At 41.7% G+C, this 19,106-nt stretch overlaps 1 protein-coding gene across 11 annotated transcripts in view; it reads left to right on the top strand.

Annotated features, from left to right (window-relative positions):
* LOC105837413 overlaps nt 1-19,106 on the top strand; it is a 228,301-nt gene that overhangs the window by 162,931 nt on the left and 46,264 nt on the right. For 10 of the 11 annotated variants that reach the window (XM_036289802.1, XM_036289801.1, XM_036289800.1 and 7 more), the window contains 4 exons: nt 1,225-1,414; nt 9,749-10,357; nt 10,842-11,755; nt 18,257-18,546. In XM_036289802.1, coding sequence (XP_036145695.1) covers nt 1,225-1,414; nt 9,749-10,357; nt 10,842-11,755; nt 18,257-18,546 — 2,003 coding nt within the window. The remainder of the gene's footprint in view (nt 1-1,224; nt 1,415-9,748; nt 10,358-10,841; nt 11,756-18,256; nt 18,547-19,106) is intronic. The other variant, XM_036289803.1, reaches the window with a different exon arrangement.

The following is a 19,106-nucleotide window of genomic DNA, read 5'->3' as shown; positions in this document are numbered from 1 at the left end:
TGTCGAAATTTTTCAATATTGCATTAATGAAACCGAGAATACATTGAAGACTGAGAATATGAGAATACATTGAAATAAAATAAAATAAATTAAATTTTTAACAGTATTTATTATTGTACATAGTCGAAACTAATTGTCCGGATGTAAGATAGAGAGGTTTATTTTACATGTATATATTCTACGAATTTATTAAATACTAGCTATGCCCTGCCACGCGTTGCTGTGGCTCTCTATTTTTATGCTACGTTTTTTTCAAATTTTCTTTGCTTTCGTTGATTAACTTTCAAGAGCCTTGCTTTACTGTTGCTCTTTTTATTTTATTTTTGAATAAGCATTTATCTATCTTTAATAAATCTAATATTCATTTATTCACGTACTTCTAACTTTTTTTTCTAAAAGCTGCCATGGATTTAGAAATCCATTCAAAAGACTGTTTTAAATAAATTTCTTTTTTTCAATAAAATAAAAGCCATTTTTATTTTTCTTATTAATTTAAACACAATAGAAACATTCTTTGCCTCTCCCGGTCTTTCCCGTCTCTCCCCGTCTCTCCCCGTCTCTCCCGGTCTCTCCCCGTCTCTCCCTATCTCTACCCGTCTCTCCCCGTCTCTCCCGGTCTCTCCCCGTCTCTTCCCGTTTCAATGTGTCAAAATTTCAATAATATTAATGAAAAACTATTTTTTACATTTAAATTATGGCCATCATTTTTGAAACACTTGGTATATCCAAAATCAAACCCCATAAGAACACTCCCGTTTTCGAATGCAACATTGTGTCAAAATTTCAAATCCTGCCATTGATTCTAAATTGTCATAAAATAAACTTCTACATCTTATATGTCTAGTTAATTAGTTTCGTTAACTGTATATTTTAACTGTGTAAGAAGAGTAGAATGAAATTTATATGCATCAGAATCAACTTTTTCGACGGGAGTAAAAATTGCCCGAGTTAAAATTCCGATCCCGAGGGCTATTGAAACATTTCTCGTTATTATTACCATGTGTCCCATTTATATTACACTCTGAACAATGTGATATTTTGAATCTCGCGACTTATCAGTTCTCATCTATCTTGCCTGGAGCACCGAAACTATTTCATCAACCCCTCCTAGCCTGGCGCCCCTCGTGGAATCCGGTGAAGCGTCGCTCTACGACTTCGCTCGAAGAATTTCCGTTCTATACGACCCACAGATTGAATAACCCCCTCTGAACCTTATCGTTGCAGATTCCTGAAGACCTTCTACAGGGAGTTAGGCACCCGCGATCCGCCCCATCTACCGCCATGGGCGTCCCCGCTGCCGCTCGGCAGCCTCTGTCCAGCGCATTTTCAGCCGCATCTGCAGCTGGTGCACAAGAGCGAGCAGGAGCACCGTCTCGAGAACATCAAGCCCGACCAGATCTTCGCCCCTGTCAGGGTGAGTGCAATTAAAATTCCATAATTGTGTTATGTCGATGGTTCGAAGCGCAGATGTTGAAACTCGACGAGACTTGTGGAGATAATGTTTTATGAGAATAGAGGGTAAGATAAATGAAAGTGGACGAGATATTTAAATTATCAATTCCTTGCCCGCGATACATATTGCAACAAGGATTCTTGACGACGTGATTTTGTTATACTTCTGTAAAATGTAAGGTAAGATTAAGAGGCGCAAAATCAATTTCTGAATCAAAATTTAAATTTATTTCTCCGCGAAAAGACAGATATCCATGAAATACATAAACTATAGCGGAAGCGTCGGGAAATACGGTATTACATCGTAAGGAGGGCAATCGATAACCGCGAATTTGTACTGAAAACGTCAAACACATTTTCGGTCCGCTTGCGCGAGAGGGAGGAGAGGGCGCGTGCGAGTTTTCGCGGGCGTCGTGCTTTATCAGAAGGCGCGACCGAGATCTTTCGTCGGCAGCCGCGAATTTGCATGATATCGACTCCGTAATTGCGCGGACGAGCAGCAAGTCGAGTCCCGGGTGTCCAAAGAAGCCGCGGGGGAGTTTCCTCCGACGACTGTCGAAAGCTCGTTTCATCCCCCTTCCGCCGTCGTCGTCGTCGCCGCCGACCAACTTCCCTCAGAAATGTGAAAGCCAAGTTGGTGTCCTCTAAAGTCCTAGAGCGAAAAAGAGAGAGAGAGAGAGAGAGAGGAGGGTGGGGGGAAGAGGAATGAAAAAGTTCCGAACTTCCTTCCCCTCACGGCTCGCTGTCTCGAGTTCTGAGCAATACGAGGCCGCTCGACTTCTTACACTCTCGATCTCTCGATGCAGTCTCCCGCAAGTGAAACGCAATGACACTCGAATCAGCACGCTCGCGATTTATGGTCGCAGTTGGCTTGGCTGCCAAAGTTGTTTTGATTAAATTGCATCAAATCGCTTTTTGCGAATGAAAGGATGTCGAACTGGAACTAAAAGCGATTTACGTAATCTGTGATCTGTTCTACGTGTCTTTCGTTAAGTGAGGAAAGAAGTCAGGAAAGCAATCGCGATTAAAAATGATGTCGGTATTGAAAATTTAATAAATTTAAGTGACCTTTAAAATCTTAACGAACAATAACTAGCAATTCCTTGATTTATTTAACGGCACATTAAAATAATTTTTTTAATATACGTATTAGTGTCCGTGAAATTATTATTAAAATCGAAATCTTGAATTTTCTTGAAATCTTGATGCAGATGTGAAATCTCTGAAATAAATTCTCTCGCGAGAATGAGCTCGTGTGTACTGATTGAGTCGCCGCGATCGCGACGTGAACCTGATCTCGTAAAAATTATATCGTAAGCGTAATATCCAATTCAAATAAATTATTGAACGTATCCAGGCTCGCGACGTACACGTGCACGTACGTGGCGCATCGATCACGAATAGTGGCGACGGAATTGAATAGCGCGGTTTCGGGCTCTGCGCGGTTCTCCCGTCTTTCGAGCGATCGTTCACGTTCCGGCGATAATATCTGTGTTGCGCCAGCTCTCGGTTTCTCGGACAGAGGGAATTTTCGCGGCCAGCGCCGAGACGCCAGGCGTCCCTCTGTATCGAGGAACGAAGCATTGTTCTGTCGCGGAACGATAAGCCGATATTCGTTAACGTTTCTCCGAGAGCCGTTGGCCGCGCTCTTTCATCTCGGATGAAAAAGTCAAACGTTAATTCCTACCGCAACGTGAGAATGAAACCCGTACGTTCCTTTGTTGCACGTCGTGATGCACGATCGTTCGTATTTCGCATCGCGGATACGTCAATCGCGAATGAAATAATTTTTGAGATATACAGTGCATCATGATTTATTTATATGTAATATTTTATGTTTAATTATTTTATTTTTATCATGTAATTTATTACTTGACACAAGTGAAAAGATACATGTGATATTTCGAAGCGTATCTGACCGATAGCGATATCGAAAATCGTTCAAAAATCTCCCTCAATATTCGCCTCGGAAAATGCGAAATCATTATCGATATTGATATTGCATTCTTTTTCTCCCTGAGAAACCTGTGTCCCTCGTTCATTATTTCCGATATATATTGCGACTACGTAACGTAAAGAGTCACAAAATGCAGACAATGCGCTACGTCGCCTGGAAACGCTCGCGTCGAAAAATGAGCCTCGTAACCGTCGGGACATACGTAGGATATATAGGGTAGGAAAGAAGGAAGATGCAAACCGAGCTTGCAGGAAGAACCGGCAGCACGAGAATGAATTCGTGTCATAAAACCAATGTGCTTCCACCGTGAAAAAAAAAGACGAGGACACAGCCTTTTAGGAACTGCCCTTAGAACCGCCAAATGCATTCGCGTTTGTCACGTGCGCTCCAATTAAAAAGCCGACGTGAAGAAAGACTGCGCACGTTAATGCGAGGAGAGGCAAGAATCTCTCATAGAGAAGAGAGAGGGCAGAAGGGGGAGAGAAGCTACCTTTTTAGATAATATTTTATTTATTCAAAAATGGATGGAGGACTTTTTACATTTTTATTTTGCAAATATTGCCGCCACAGCTTTTAATATGAATTGTTGACTTTGGTACATAAAATATTTTTCAAAGAAAATTTGTTTTCGAAAATATGACTAGTAAATACGATACAGTAACTTCTTTTTTTTACTTTTTTTATTTTTTTAATAGAATATAATTCAGAGTATACCGTAAGAACGTATTTATTTTTTTAAACGAAGTCCAACTTTTTTTTAAAATATAAGCTTCATAATGTTATGTATTTAATATTTTTTAATTAATGCTCACGAGCAGTGGCGCATCTGTAATTTTTTTATGATTCTTTTTTTTAATTTTTTAAAAAATAACATTAACAACTATATTTTTTTACGTGATTATGGTTGATTTTTTTCGTTGAAATACATGCCGTAAAGTACGTGGTGAGATATACAGGGATTAAATTATTATTAAAATAACTGATTTGTTAATACGTCATACATGTTTTTTTTATCAAGATTACCTCAGTATCCAATAATTTTTACTTTGGACAAAATACTTTTTTTCTCTCCGCTGTATAAATAGAACGTGGTTTATCCGTTCTGGAAAATATGTTTGCAAATTTGTCAAAGTATTCGTCGATAAAACCGATGAAGAATCAGTGTATATTGCGAGCAAAACCAACACGCGATTCTCTGAGAACTGGACATGGAAAAATCCTGTTGCCGTTTACCAGGTTGCCGAAATCAAAATATCGAGGTCGATACTTGAAAAAACGAACGATTAAGACCCTTGAATCGAGTGTCGATGTTTTCAACAAAAATATGGAAAAATTGACGCAGCGTCAACTTTATTTTTTCCTGTTACCTGACAAAAACGCAATCGCCATCTCCGGTTCTAAAATTGTAAAAAAAATTAAGCGATAGCACATTCGACGGTGTGCGATTACTCTTATTATCCATTATACAAATTTGTATGCAATGAAGGAATAACGTGGCCGCTATTTGTTGGTTGATGTTACGCTCGAAAATTTACTCCTTTATGGAACTACATTACAATGTAGATGTAAAAAAATACAATTTTTTTTTATAAGGTACAGATACGAAACATTTTTTTAAATAGAAAAAAAGCCAATCGATATTTCGATAAATTAAGAGGGCGTAGGAAATGAATAATCGAGATTACTAATGAGGTCACGCGATATGAGAATGACGAAGAGAAATGCACGTAGGAATATCGTTTCTCATAAATTTTGCATGGTTAAAAAAAAAAAGTACAAAGAATATTACATCGGTGGCATCGATGTTGCGGGCTAGAGAAGCCACACCAGGTTCGCATTTTATTATTTCAGAGATTTTTCCGCGGAGAAATGCAGCGAAGATCGCCGCCGCGTTTATGCAGCCCGTCGGTTCGCGCGATGCGCCCGGATCGATGATAGATCGGCGACGGGAGAGAAAGAGAACGCGATCCTTCCACGCGGATAGAATCGATCCACGTTCAATCGGCTGCCTGCCATTTCCAACATATATATATGGGAAACGTATATATCTCTAAAATGCGGCCGCTGCGCTCTGGCTGGCACGATCCCGCGCGGCGGATCCTTCTCATCGCGTTTCTTTCCACGATATGCTCGCGAAGAGACGTATCGCCTCCCCGTGAATCGCCTTCCGCTTCCTGTATCACTGTCTCCTTAAATTTTCCGCGGCGGGATGAAGCGCGATATCTCTCGCGCTATGAATATCAGACGCGCGGCGTTTCGATCCTTTTCGAGCCGAGATTTGTGAAAGCGCCGCTTCGTATTTTCAACGTGCATAGTCGAAATTTCTCGTATCCGACTCTAATTGGATCGCCTGCAGAGAACGATAATTGGTACTGACGTATGTCGCATTAATATAAATATTTATCATTGCGTGTCGTGATAATTAACGAACATATAATAATTACGCAATAATTTAACATACGGTATTACGTATATTGGGTCAATGTAAAAGTCTTGGCTCTTTTTAACGTTGCTTATTACGGCTCTTATTACAGTGTGCGAATTACGTTTTGGAGAAGTGACGTCAAAAGTTTTCGGTGAAAAGAGAACTGGATGCTATTTGAATTATTTATAGTGCTGTTTTGTGTCAGCAAAAACAAGTTTAAAAAAAATATTTGTGTGCTATTATAATAACGAGTTTGGGACAGAAACAAGAATAGCAGGTACTGTAAAAAAAAAAACATTAGCGGTGCGTTTGAAAAAGTTTCGATACTTTTTTACAACTATTTCTGTTATTTTTCACAATTCGTACATTGTATCTCCATATTAATATTTTTTTTTTGCTAATACAAAGTAGTAATTGGCATTTTAATGTAATTAACTTTTAAAAGCGCTAACTTTTTTCTTATAGTTCTTGACATTACCTTTCCAACAATATATAATTTTCTGTAGTGTCTGTCAGCGCTGACACATTTAACACAGTAACAAGAGCAACATCTCTTCAGAAGAGGCCAATACTTTTGCATTTACCTAATATTAAATATACACTGAGGGAAAAGATTACCTGATTCAAATAAACATGTCGTTAATACTGTTCAAACTCTAATATATCAAACCAATATTTTATGCAAACTTTTTTTATCAATGTTTATCGATTAATTAGATACTACGGGAACTATGTACACGTATTGCAGTGCAATTTAATTTCGTTTCCCCTTCTTTTAAAAAAAATTGCTGTCGAGGAAACGAAAGCGGTCGAGTTTATATGAAAATTCGAGGAATATACGGTTTCTATCGTGCCCATCAAAAATTGCTTTTCCATTACTGCTTCGGGAAATTGACTATTTCGTCAAATCGTATTTGAATAATCCACTTTTACCCCTTTCCTCCCCTCCCCTCACGTAATAAAATAACGAATGTCGTCTGTGCTTTCAACGCGCCTTCCCGCCGCGATTTATCGAAGGATATTTACGGGCGCGTAGACTTTCTAATCTCCCCGGAAACGAAGGATTTATCGCTCTGTATCCTTGCGACGTGCGACCGTTTTCGACGCGCTCCGCGCGTCCATCGTTCTCGCGGGATATTCTTCTCGCCTCTCCTCATCCTCCTCCTCCTCCAGTTCCTCGCCGTTCTCGGCATTCTAGATTGGTTGCGGCTGGAAGCGGCCGGAACAAATGTGGCCCTACCGAAAGGATTGATAGGTAGATCCCGCGTGACGCAGGAATTATTCTACGGCGGATTATCCGGTAACGAGCTTACGATCCTCCGCCTCCGCGTTGCTGCATTATCTCGTCAAAAACGTGCGTCATGCTATCGACGTTTCGCTAATACCCACCGGTTAGCGCACGAATCAATTAATTTCAATCGAACGTCAGTTTGAACGGAGGTCCAATTTGTGTTTCTTAACAAGAAGTATTAAAGGCTCGATAATATGTTAATTTATTATACAACATCGCAATTCCTCTGTACGTATCTCGGGTCTTTTATATTTTACGAAACGTTAATGATATTTAAAATTGAAGAAGGCAAGGGAACTAAATTAAATTACATTGTTTAAATTAATTAAACGTCGATCAAATCTTCGTCGAGTAAAAGTATTCAAATTAATTAAGGGATCGGAATGGGTGAGCCGGGTGTAATGTTTGGATATCCTGCACGCGCGCACACGTTCACGTATACGTTCGGCGTACAGATGCAGGTGCGCGATACATAGATGCAGAGGCGCTTTGTAATAAAAGTTACATCAAATATACATATTACGTCGGTTGAAAATCGCTCGGGAGACACATCATCCACGATGAGCGGACTCGTGAGCTTGTATCGCGCGCTTTTTTTTTTCTTTTTTTTTTTTTTATTCGCAGTATCCCACTAACCGGATGCTGCAATCGCACGGTGTATAATGGGCCACGCTGTTATCCGCCGGTCAGACAGACCAGATTGTGTACGCCGTGCGCGCGACCGGATCGATTATTGCTAACAGTGCGAATGACCGGCAAACGCCGCGTGTTCCCCGCGTACACTATACGGATTACGGTTATCGATTACGGGGAATCGAGAGATGCCGCTCGCCGACATCGATCGCCGATCGTTCACCATCACCAACGTCGACGGCACGGCCGCGGCGTCCTAATAACCGCCCTTCCACCCCCCCCCCTCCCGCTTTCCCGGTTAACGGCGTTGCCCTCGGCGCCGCGCGGCGCGATACAAACCCGGGGTTTAATCGGCCGCGTTCGCTAATCGTTTGCATAATACTGTAACTGCCGCGCGATACTTTTGCTTCCCGCTCGAACGTAACGCGAATATACCGCCGCATACTGTCAGGGATTGCCCCAGATTGGTGACAAGTGGACAGATAGCGTTACTCCGCGCGATATTCGTTGTTTGCGAAACGTGTCAGGGAAGCGTTGATATTTCACGAGCATCGTGGGGCCACCGGGAGCTTTTCATAATAAGGTTACAGAGAAATGAGTATGCGCAAATATAATAATGTGAAAATATGTACCGATGTAACAATGAAACGTTTAGGAAGCACCGGAGCTCGTTGGCACGGTTTTCGCGATGTTTGTAGCTTTCGACATTTTAAATAACCCCGTAATTTTGTATAAACTGTACTAGTATGATAGAGAGAACTTTTGTCTAGATTTTTATAACCGGGGACGATTACTGTGTATGAATATTCTGTATTGTACTTATAGCAGGATAAATCAGCATATGTCCCGGTTTGCCTATACGGCAAACTCCATATTAAATTAATGAAAACGTAAGGAAAATAAATAACACATCATCATGTATCATCAAATATGTATTGGTAAACATTATATATTTAAATATTATTTTATCACGATCGAAAAGCAAAATGGGAAAACAAATATAAACTTATATGTAGCTTACTCTTCGATATAAAAATACAACTTTTCATTGTTTCTTTCGCCGATAAACACGTAAACGGAACGCAATGCCAACTTATTTCTTGTGTCAATGAGTGGTCTCCAGTTGAATGTGATCTTGTTTTGGAAAGAACTTTAGTCTCGAGACTAATATAGAACGTCGAAATTCGTCGAGAGCTTGAAAAGTTCGCAACTTCGTAAACACAGAGTATAACGTTCGAGAAAGATATCGATTCTCGTGGAAAAACATTTCGCCATAATATTGTCGGATACAAGATTGTAGGGTATAGTCGAACGCCAGCCTCACGTGTAACAGGCAATAAAATGTTCGAAGTGTTCCGAAGTGCGCCCCGAAACGACGGCTGATTCATCGAAGAGGATTAATGGTTTGAGGGAAAAGGTTTTAGGTTCTAATTGGCTGACCGGAGACCGAGATCAGGAAACCGAGAAGTCCGAGAAACTGGTCACGAAGTGACTGGACTTTTTTCCCTTATTCCCGTGCCGCCGATTCCCACGTTGACCGAAAGATTTCTCGCTACACGAGAAAATAAATTGTAACTCATCGCATTCGCCCCTTTTTACTCTCTCGCCTTCCGTCGGCTAGACGGTTACGTGGACGACGAGTTTTCCTTTAGTTTACATGTTAATTCCGGGCATTTTTTTTTTGTTTCGCTGTTACAGGAACGCTGCATAATAATACATTTTTGCTGTTGTGCGTTTTGTTACGTGAAATTTAAATTAAAGCGAGATACTAACATGGCGTATCCGTTTTCTTCTGCTGCGTGAAATGTTCCAATTTATTTTTGCTGGTAACTTTGGATAACAAATGTTTTTGATGATAATAATCTCGATGAGAGCATCATTATTTCTTTTTCGTAGAAATTTTATTGGGAAAATGTTTTTATAGTATAATTCTATTCTTCCTGGTTTAAATATTACAACTCGTTCACGCGAAACGAATTTTGATTTTCAGTTGAGCGACGGTACCGTGTCCGAAGCGCCGCGGCGCGTCGCCGTCGAGGGCGGTCCCGGAAGCGGCCGGACTACTCTCTGTCTGCGGCTACTGCACCAGTGGGCGACTCAGAGCGACGGTCCCGCTCTGGCGTTCATCGTGCCGCTGCGCGAGCTTCGCGGCAGTCCCGTCCTGAATTACCTGGCTCGAGAATTGTTCCCAAGAACTGCCGCGTTGGGCGACGCGGTCGCCCAGGTGTGGCGCACCTTGCACCTGATGGAGGACCGCGTGCTCTTCGTCCTGGACGGTTACGACGAATGCGTGGGCGGCCGGACGTCGCTCGGCGACGCGGCCGACCTCCTGGAAGGACGGCTGTTCCCGGACGCCAGAATCCTGGTCACGTGCTCGCCCAGCAACTCGATCGCCCTCGCGCCCCTGGTCCAGCGCAGAATCCATCTGGCCGGCCTCGAGTGGCCGCACGTCGAGCGTCTCTGCGTGGCCTACTTCATTCACAACGACATCGCCGAGAAGGCTTGCGAGTTCCTTGAGGCGCTCAACGTCCAACCGCAGTCCGTCAGACAACTCGGCCAGCATCCGCTCGGTTGGATCATGCTCTGCTGCTTATATCAGGTAGGATCGTCACAAATGTCACGTTTGTTGGTTGTAATTCAAAAAGTTTTAGCTAAAACATTTTTATTTAAAAAGAGTAATAGCAGATCGCGTAATATTATAATTGTGAAAGTAAATTTGTTAGATTATTATTTATTATTAGAATTATAATTACCGAAGTATCACACCGGACAACTTTTACTGATTTTATTTTAAGATTCGCTTGTGACAGAAGTATTTTCTTTAACAATAAAGCAAAGTTAACAGCAAATTTTTATTTCTATAAGCAAATTTATTTAATAAGCTTTTAAGTTCAACAACACTGGTCTTACAATATCTAATTAATTACGATAGTGAAATGCGACTATTTTTGCTGCGACTAAACATTTTTTTCTCTATATATCTTTACGAAATATTCAAACAACCTTTTTTATCCAAGCAATATAAAAATAGAGAGCTTTAGTGAACGTTACGGAACACAATGATCCACGATTTTCCTTATCAGGACTTCGGAAGCTTGCCGACCGAGACAAGCGCCCTCGTACAAGCGGCGGTGAAGTGCATCGTGAAGAGGAGCTTAGACCCACCGATTCCCTATAACGAGGAAATCCCGGGCCATTGTAGGAAGCGTCTCGAGGACTTCGGCAAGGTGTCCCTGGCTGCCCTACGGGAGGGCAGATGCTGTTACACGGAGGCCGAGCTGAGGGCGCGGGGTGGCGGGATCGAGGTCACTCGACTCGGCTTCCTTACGAGGGGATTGACCTTCGGTCAAAGACGCAAGCCGGACCTTTATACGCCCATCCACATGGCGGTGGCGGAATTCCTGGCGGCATACTATCTCACCTCAGTGGCACAATACGCTAACATTCTACGCCGCGAATTGGAGGGCCTACCATCGGGCATTATTGGTCATCTGGCCGGTCTGCTAGGCCCCAAGACTCACCTGATTCTCAATCAATTGTGTCCCCTGGAAGTGCCACCTAGAGCTGTGTTCTCATTGTTGAAGGCGGCCGGCGCGTCCGACGGCAACATCTCCGCGGTCTGCCGTTTGGTCGGCGCGGGTCCCGGATTCGGGCCCGCGCCTAACGAACGACCGCCGGCCCCGTTGGTGCACACGTCTCCTCTAGAGCTCGAGGGATGGGCCAGGATTCTCGAGAGTCCCGCATGCACGCTCGAGGCGCTCGAGGTGGTGTTCCAGGTCGAACGTGGATCCGATCCGAGATATCTGGACGACTTTTTCGACGCGCTCGCCGGTAACGAGAGCGTGAAACTTGTCAGGATCACGTCTCTGCTGGGGCAGGAATTCCCCGCGGACGAGGCGCAGCGATTGGCCGGACATCTGAAGAGCGTGCTCGGCAAGAAGAAGCTCAACGACTTCGAGCTTGTCATCACTTGTCTCGAGGAGGCGGCCCATGATAGGTGAGTCATTTTACGGATACACCCGGGCTCGGCGAAGCGAACTCGAAACCGTTCTTCAACCTGTCGCGATCTCCCTGAGGATGGCAAGTTCCGAACTCGCTCGCAAGATTGCCAGCTAAGCGCGTTTCAGTAGAATAAACTATGTACAACGCGCCGAACAGGTTTACCGTTACATAATTGAATTTGGAGGGATTGAACCGGAAAGCAGCCGGGGGGAACTTAATACTTTTTTTCTCAGATTTCTTACCCGTCCACTTAATTATTCTCTCACACTTAATTTTTTATGTTCTATTTATTTCTTTCGTTACCAGAGTTTTATTGCCAGTTCATTACTCCTACTCGCTTATCTTAATTACTAATCTTTTATCTTGCTGCGATTGAATTTTCGCGTAAAATTTTCCCGCTAAAATTTCTTGTTTCCACGGAAATTCTCAATTAACAATAGACTATATTTCTGACGATTTTCCGTGTCGAAAAGTACCGGATCACTTTACGAAACGACTCGTCGTACCGATTCACTTCTTTGCACAACTCAATGGCTTGAAGGATAAAGAGCCTAGCGAATGTGTCAGCATTATTGCATCTCGAGAACGCTCGATACGGCACCGTCGATGGTTTCGACGACGACGAAGAGTTATTACAGAAAGCTTGCTTGTTCGCTCAGTCGTATATGAGGTTGGCTAAGACAACCGGCCAATGATGATATTTGCTCTTCCGCGTCGCGAAAAGAAGTGCAAAAGACGAGAAAGTAGCGAGATCTATATTTAGATTTCTCTACGTTGAGAGATATAACAAAAGTAAAAAGAGAAAGACAAATAAAGAGAGAACGAATTTAATAAAAAGGTTTTAATCTTTACATAGATGGACATATATTTCTATATTTATACCTAGATTTATATCGTCGGTTGGAAAAAGGAAAGAAATTATAGATAGATCTTTAAAAAATTAATGAATTATCTATTTATTTAGAATAAATTATTTGAGATCGTGTTTTCTCGTCTATTTATAATTTCAATGCGTTATGGTATAATTAACATTTTCGTCTATACATCACGTCTTATCGATCGTAACAACCGTAAATATTTTTAAACGCCGGTGCGACACGCTCTTGAACGTAATATAAATCATCAGGATTTATTGTTAAACCCGGCGACCATTCCCCCAAAATTTCCGTCGGGCTCGCGCGATTCCCACGGAAACGTCAAAACTGAGAAATTTGTTTTGTCGCGTTACGGAAGGGCGACGAAAGGGTCCACCGCGCGGATATTTGTCTTTGCCCGAAGGGAGCGAAGAAACGGCAGACATGGAAAAAGCGTGTTTACCCTGCGAGGATCGAGCGAATATACATTCGCATACTCGCGCGTCCGGACTCGCTCACGAACGAGAAAACTTTTACCGAGGAAGATCATCTCGATTCGTACGGTTTGTAACCCATGAGAAATTTAACGACGACCACGTACAATGAGAACCGTAATTAGTTATGACGGTAGAGAAGCGCGGAGAAAAAAAATTAGTAAAGTTTATTTTATCGCCAATCCGTTAAATTAAAGTAAAAACAGTCGTGACGACGTATTCATTTCTTTCCATTATTAAAAGATGGTAATTCCAGGTTTTTCAGGATAAAAGATTTACGCCGCTGAATCCTCGTATTCTGCAAATGTGCTGCCTACATTACGATAATTAAACTACTGATTTACCACACATGACACGAACGAGGTATATTAACTCTTTTTTTTTTTCGTTTGCATATTCCCATATTTTTTTCACGCCGTTTCAGCCGAGCGTAATAAGACTTTTACGCATTTGCGCGCATAACAGACGCATACGGTTGCATATACGCGATATACGTTTTCGGTGCCTCTGAACGAAGCTTCCTCGCGGCTTTTCGTTCATATTCCTCGCGTGTGGATTTTAATTTCTCGCTCACGCTCCCTCGGCTTAACTTCAGTAGCGGCTTCTCTCGTTTTATGCATGTTCCCTCGGCCGTCACTCGCCCAGCTTTATATTTTCCGATTCCGCCGAGACGCTTTAACTCTCCCTTTCTCCGTGTCCCCGAGGAGCCGGTGAAAGTATTTTCACGGGCGGGTTCGCGAACTCGATTCAGCCGATGAACTTCACGCCGGTCTCGAATTCGAAATCTCGAGCGAACGCGTGGAATTCAAAACGCCGAGTCGCTTTTAGAATATATTATCGCGATTGTCACTTGACTCATCTAGGAATTTTTAGAGATGTCAGAATATCCTATTACTTAAATGAGATCTATTCACGGAATTAATTTATTATCGTCTTATCTTCTTTCCATTAAACTCTGTATGTTCTAAATCTATTTTACCTGCATATTTAATTTTAATTTTTTTTTTAACATATACTTTTATATATTTTATTACGTACGACTTCATGTGAACTGTGTTTAATTAATATTTTTCAGTTGTAGTGTTTTATATTAAAAAAAGAAAAAAAATTATTTTGTTGCACGACGAAGTCCAATATAGGACAGATCTTCCAACAGATGATTCCAATTTTGCACAAACGGGATGCGAAACTATCTCACCTTCTCTTCGCGCTTAAGAATTCAATCTCGTTTAACCTTGGGATCAAGGGGCATCTTTTTATCTTTTATCGGAGAATTTTTCGTCCAGACAACATATCACTTTGCTCGAAGCATATATCTCGGGCGTAGCCCGAATTCTCGTTCTTTAGACAAAGAAGGCTATTACGAATGTGAACATGACAACGAGAGTGCACTCTCTAGCAAAGAGGGCAGGTAAAATTCTCGAAAGAAAACTCGGGGGAAGAAAAGAGACAGAGGGAGAAAAGAGAGGGAGAGAGAAAGAGAGAATTACGAGGGAGAATTAAAGAGAACGACGCGCCGCGAGCTTTAACTTGCAACCGGACTCACTATCTCGCCGTTTTTTTACCCCTTCGCGCTCCCTTATTGAATCTCACGGTTTCAATCCCTTTAGTTTTATTCCATTACCCCCGAGCTTTTCTCCGGAGGCTTTCGACCCGCCGTTGTATACATTATGATTTTAGTCTCTGCTTGTCACTCACATACATGTAAAATTTGATTCTTTCGCGCAAAAATGCAAATATATTTCAAACCACGGGGCTAAACTAGATTTGTCGAAGTCCGAAATGCTTTTAACGAATACTTCAATTCAAACCGTCTGCACACGACCGCAGATCTGAATCGCGTTTTACGAATTAAGCGAGGGAAATCATATTTCTCTCCGAATATTTGCAACATGGAAAGTATTTTCTAAAAGATCTTTTCCCTCCCATATTGTATTCAACTAAATGCGATTACGCTCCCAAGCCGGGCTTTCGTTCGCTCTGCTTTTCGTCATCGGTCTTCCCTCCCAACGTGAATATACAGCCCTTCTCGTGAAGTTTCTTCAAGCTCCGAGAGTAGTATCTTTTCCGCGATGCAACTGCGAGGTGGAGGAATAAAAGGGGACGAACACCTACTATTTGCTTCGGAGAGAAACTTCCTCTCGACGATGCGGCCCCCAGCTCATTGTTTCGCGTCGAAACGTTCTTCTTGTTTTTCACCTCCATCTCACCGAACCCTTTACGCTTCATTCTATCGCCTTTCCATAACGTAGGCCGTCACTTTTGTTCTCGTGATGCGAGAGTCGATATTACCATCTATCTTTTCTGTTCGGACGACGGGAATCGATCGGGCCATCGTCGCCTCGAATATTCTCTCGTAGAATTCGCATTCTTTCCTGATATTACTGAAATTTACTTTTGCAGCAATAACGCTGCAAAATAAGAGCCATAATCTAGCACGATGCAATTTTATCGAGACCAATATCGTCATATCCATTTTATTTAATTTTATAATGTACACCATTTGCATTTTTTCGCGCTATGTGCTTCGATTAATTTCACAATTTTTTCCAAATGGTTATTGAAAGTTCGTGATGGAAATATTAAAAGATATGTCTGTCAAACGATAAAGTGATATATAATTTATTCTCTCTCTTAATAATTATTTAAAAATTAGCATTATATGACTAATTATTTTTTTTAACCTTTCTTTCTTTCTCTCTCTCTCTCTCTCTCTCTCTCTTTAACTTTGTATCCTAGTTTAAAATTTATTAAAGGACGCCTTAAGATTTTTTATTCAAGCAACCAAATACCGTCGGGAGACGGACAACTCGAGTAAAATTTCTAAAATTTGCGATATTTTATCGCGTGTTTGAAGCTAGTTACCATGCAAAGTGGCCAAGTTGCATCGTGGAAGTTCTCCCCTTTTTTTTCACCCTCCTCGCGTGAGATGCGGCGGATTATCACGTTTGCCGTGATGCGCCTTCTAAATATGAATTCTTCCCGCATACTTTCCGACGATGTCGGAAGGCAGAGCGAATACTCGATTAATATTACAATCCACGTTTATGGGAATGCTGCCTGCCGTTTCCGCAACTGCACTTAGCTGCCGTTTCCGCGCTTTTCGCGAATACGCTGCTTTGCGCGTTTCGGCCGCAATTCTCTCACGTCTCGAATGCGGAGCAGCGTGAAAGCTTCGGTCGCAGTAACGTAATTCTCTATTTAAAAAAAAAAGCAAAAACTAAGAGAAAAGGAAGGAGTGGGAAAAAGATAACGGAAAGGAACGGATAAATAAAAAAAAATCTCGTACAAGGGCGAATAGATAATAAAAATATTAAAAGGAAGAAGTGGAAGAAAAGAATTGAAAAATACAGAAAATGGAAACGAGAATAAAATCTAATTAATCTTACATCATATTACTTATTGATTCGATTAATTACACAGTTACACAAAAAAATGGTCTGGCCTGTATGCCAGACTCGTGTATTCCTACGGATTTTGGCCTGCTAAATCCAAATCTGATCAAAAAAAGCTCGAAAATTTACAAAACGAACATTTTCGCTGATGTTTTTTTGAGGTTTCCTCGAAACAGTGAAACCAATCTACCAATTCTGACATCAGATTTGGATTCAGCAGGCGAAAATCCATAGAAATATATGAATTTGGTATTCAATACAGGCCAGACCACTTTTTTTTATGGCTGTGTTATCTACATTTGTTTTTATCATTAAACTACATTTATGTAGCATTTGTGCATCGCTGTAATTAATATTGTTATGCCTGTTACTATTATTATTAATTTGTATTAAGAATTTATATTAATATTCGACGATGCGAAGACGTGAGAAGCATAATAATACATTACCTAAATGAGGTATGAACTAATCCTTCTCATCCTCCTTGCATCTCCCTCCGTTAGTCTTTCGCGGAAGAGAGGGAAGTTCTAAACGCTAGTTAGAATTTACGCTACTGACTTGGGCTAATTTTCGAGTACCGAGAGTAATCGGGATGTGTAACGCGGACGTCCCTTACACCTCCCCCCCCCCCTCTCTCTCTCTCTCTCTCTCTCTCTCTCTCTCTCTCTCTCTCTCTCTCTCTCTCTCTCTCTCTCTCTCTCTCTCTCTCTCTCTCTCTCTTTCTTTCTCTCTTGTTGTTGGCATGCACCACGCGCGAGAAAATCCAGGCTTCCGCCTAACGTTTCCCGGAGGAGGAGACGAGCGTCAGGACTTTGCATAATGCGTATCTGCGCGCATGCCAGATATGCCGCTGGAGGAATAACGCCACGAATAGACAGCGTGAAATGCACATTACATATGCATAAATATATTCGTCGGCAAGAGTCCGCCGAACTTCCGTGCTGCTAACTCGTCGCCGACCGAATTTACATCGGTTGCGTCCGACGAGCGCGATAGCGCAGCATCCGCGCTGGAGGACCGGAGCGTATCTTGCGCGCGCGAAGCTCCAAAAGCCGAGGGTGTCTCTCTTTCTCTCTCTCTCTCTCCCCCCCCCTTCTCCTCCTTTCTGCTCGCCCCGCGTCATCGTGCGCGTCAGATTCGCCGCAGTTTTTTCCGACTCCGCTAGAATGTAATGTGGCGCGAAATACCGATGGAAATTCCCTTCGCTCGCGTTTCATTTAGCATAATTCAAACCCGAATGTACATAGCTGCAATATTAACTGCACTTCCCGAGTAAACCGATATCACATGCATAATACGTGTTCGAAGTTTATACCAAAAACATTTGCAGTTTATGGCAAACATTAATCCGCCATGTGTTTGCGCGTGTATATTTATATATGTTTAACAGTAAAATTATCAAATTTGCCTCATACGAGGACTAATTTTCCTAACGCATTAATTTTACACATATATTTTTGTTTCTCTAGAAGATAATAATTAATAACAAGGTGATCAATTCACCGAGGTCCACAAAAATCAATTTTGTCATTAGTTTTTATACATGTATTTCTGACTTCAAAAATATCTATATTTAAGTAAAGGTTCAAATTTTATTTTAATTAGTTTAATTGATTTTGATGTTTTAACATTTTATTGGTTCATTCGTGTATTTATTGAGAATTATTTGAACGCTATTCGCGCGTTCGATGATAAAACGCGAGAGTATGTCTGAGTGTCCCATTAACGCCGTCATTAACGCGATTGATTTCAGACTGGAGTGCGTGGTGAACGCTCTTTGTCGCGGCCTGAGTCACGCCTCCGGCAGTCTGTCGCGTCTGGTGCTCGACATGAATCTGTCCGGCGAGCAAGTGTCCCGGGTGTGCGAGGCACTTCGCGACTGCATTCAAGTGCAGGCGTTGCACTTGCCCCATTTAGGCTGCGGATGCGAGGGCCTAGCATCGGTCGCCGAGCTGCTAAAGGAACGGCCGCTGCTGGCGCTCAACCTGGCTGGCAGTTGGGGCGCCAAGAATGAGGATCCGTCCAGCTCTGGCATCAGTATGGGTAAAACCTTGCCATTATTGCCCTCGATTCGTCGACGCGATTCCGCGATTGATTAATACTGTATATCATAATTTCCTTTGATTCTATGAAAACATTTTTAACTTTACTACTTTAGACCTTAATTGGAAAATTATTTAATTGCTTTTTATTCTCTGCCTTTATCTTAAAGTTTCAAGAGAATGGAATGAAGATTGTTTGAAGAAGACAATATTTTCTAATTGTGTACTTATTTTTTTACTCTCTGAATAATAATTATATGGTTAATAATTATAGAAGCATTTATTATGCTTTTTTTGCTTGTCAGACATTTATTCGGAAATTCATAATATTAAAAATAAAAAATGTTTAAATAAAAGTTGAAATTGCGAGTAGAGAGCCTTTTTAGCAACCGTCTATTTAATTAAAAAATTAAATTCTTTGGCCTCGATTTATATTACGTATACGTATAGGTATATGTATATATATGTATGTATGTATGTATATTAAAAGCATGCATGCATATTTCGCGATGAATCGCGTCGACAAAATTGCGAGCTTCGCGAAGCGTGAACATATGGTTC

This window comes from Monomorium pharaonis, chromosome 7 (assembly GCF_013373865.1).
Source record: "Monomorium pharaonis isolate MP-MQ-018 chromosome 7, ASM1337386v2, whole genome shotgun sequence".
In the NCBI taxonomy this organism is placed as follows: domain Eukaryota; kingdom Metazoa; phylum Arthropoda; class Insecta; order Hymenoptera; family Formicidae; genus Monomorium; species Monomorium pharaonis.
This window is presented reverse-complemented; position numbering and strand designations above follow the sequence as displayed.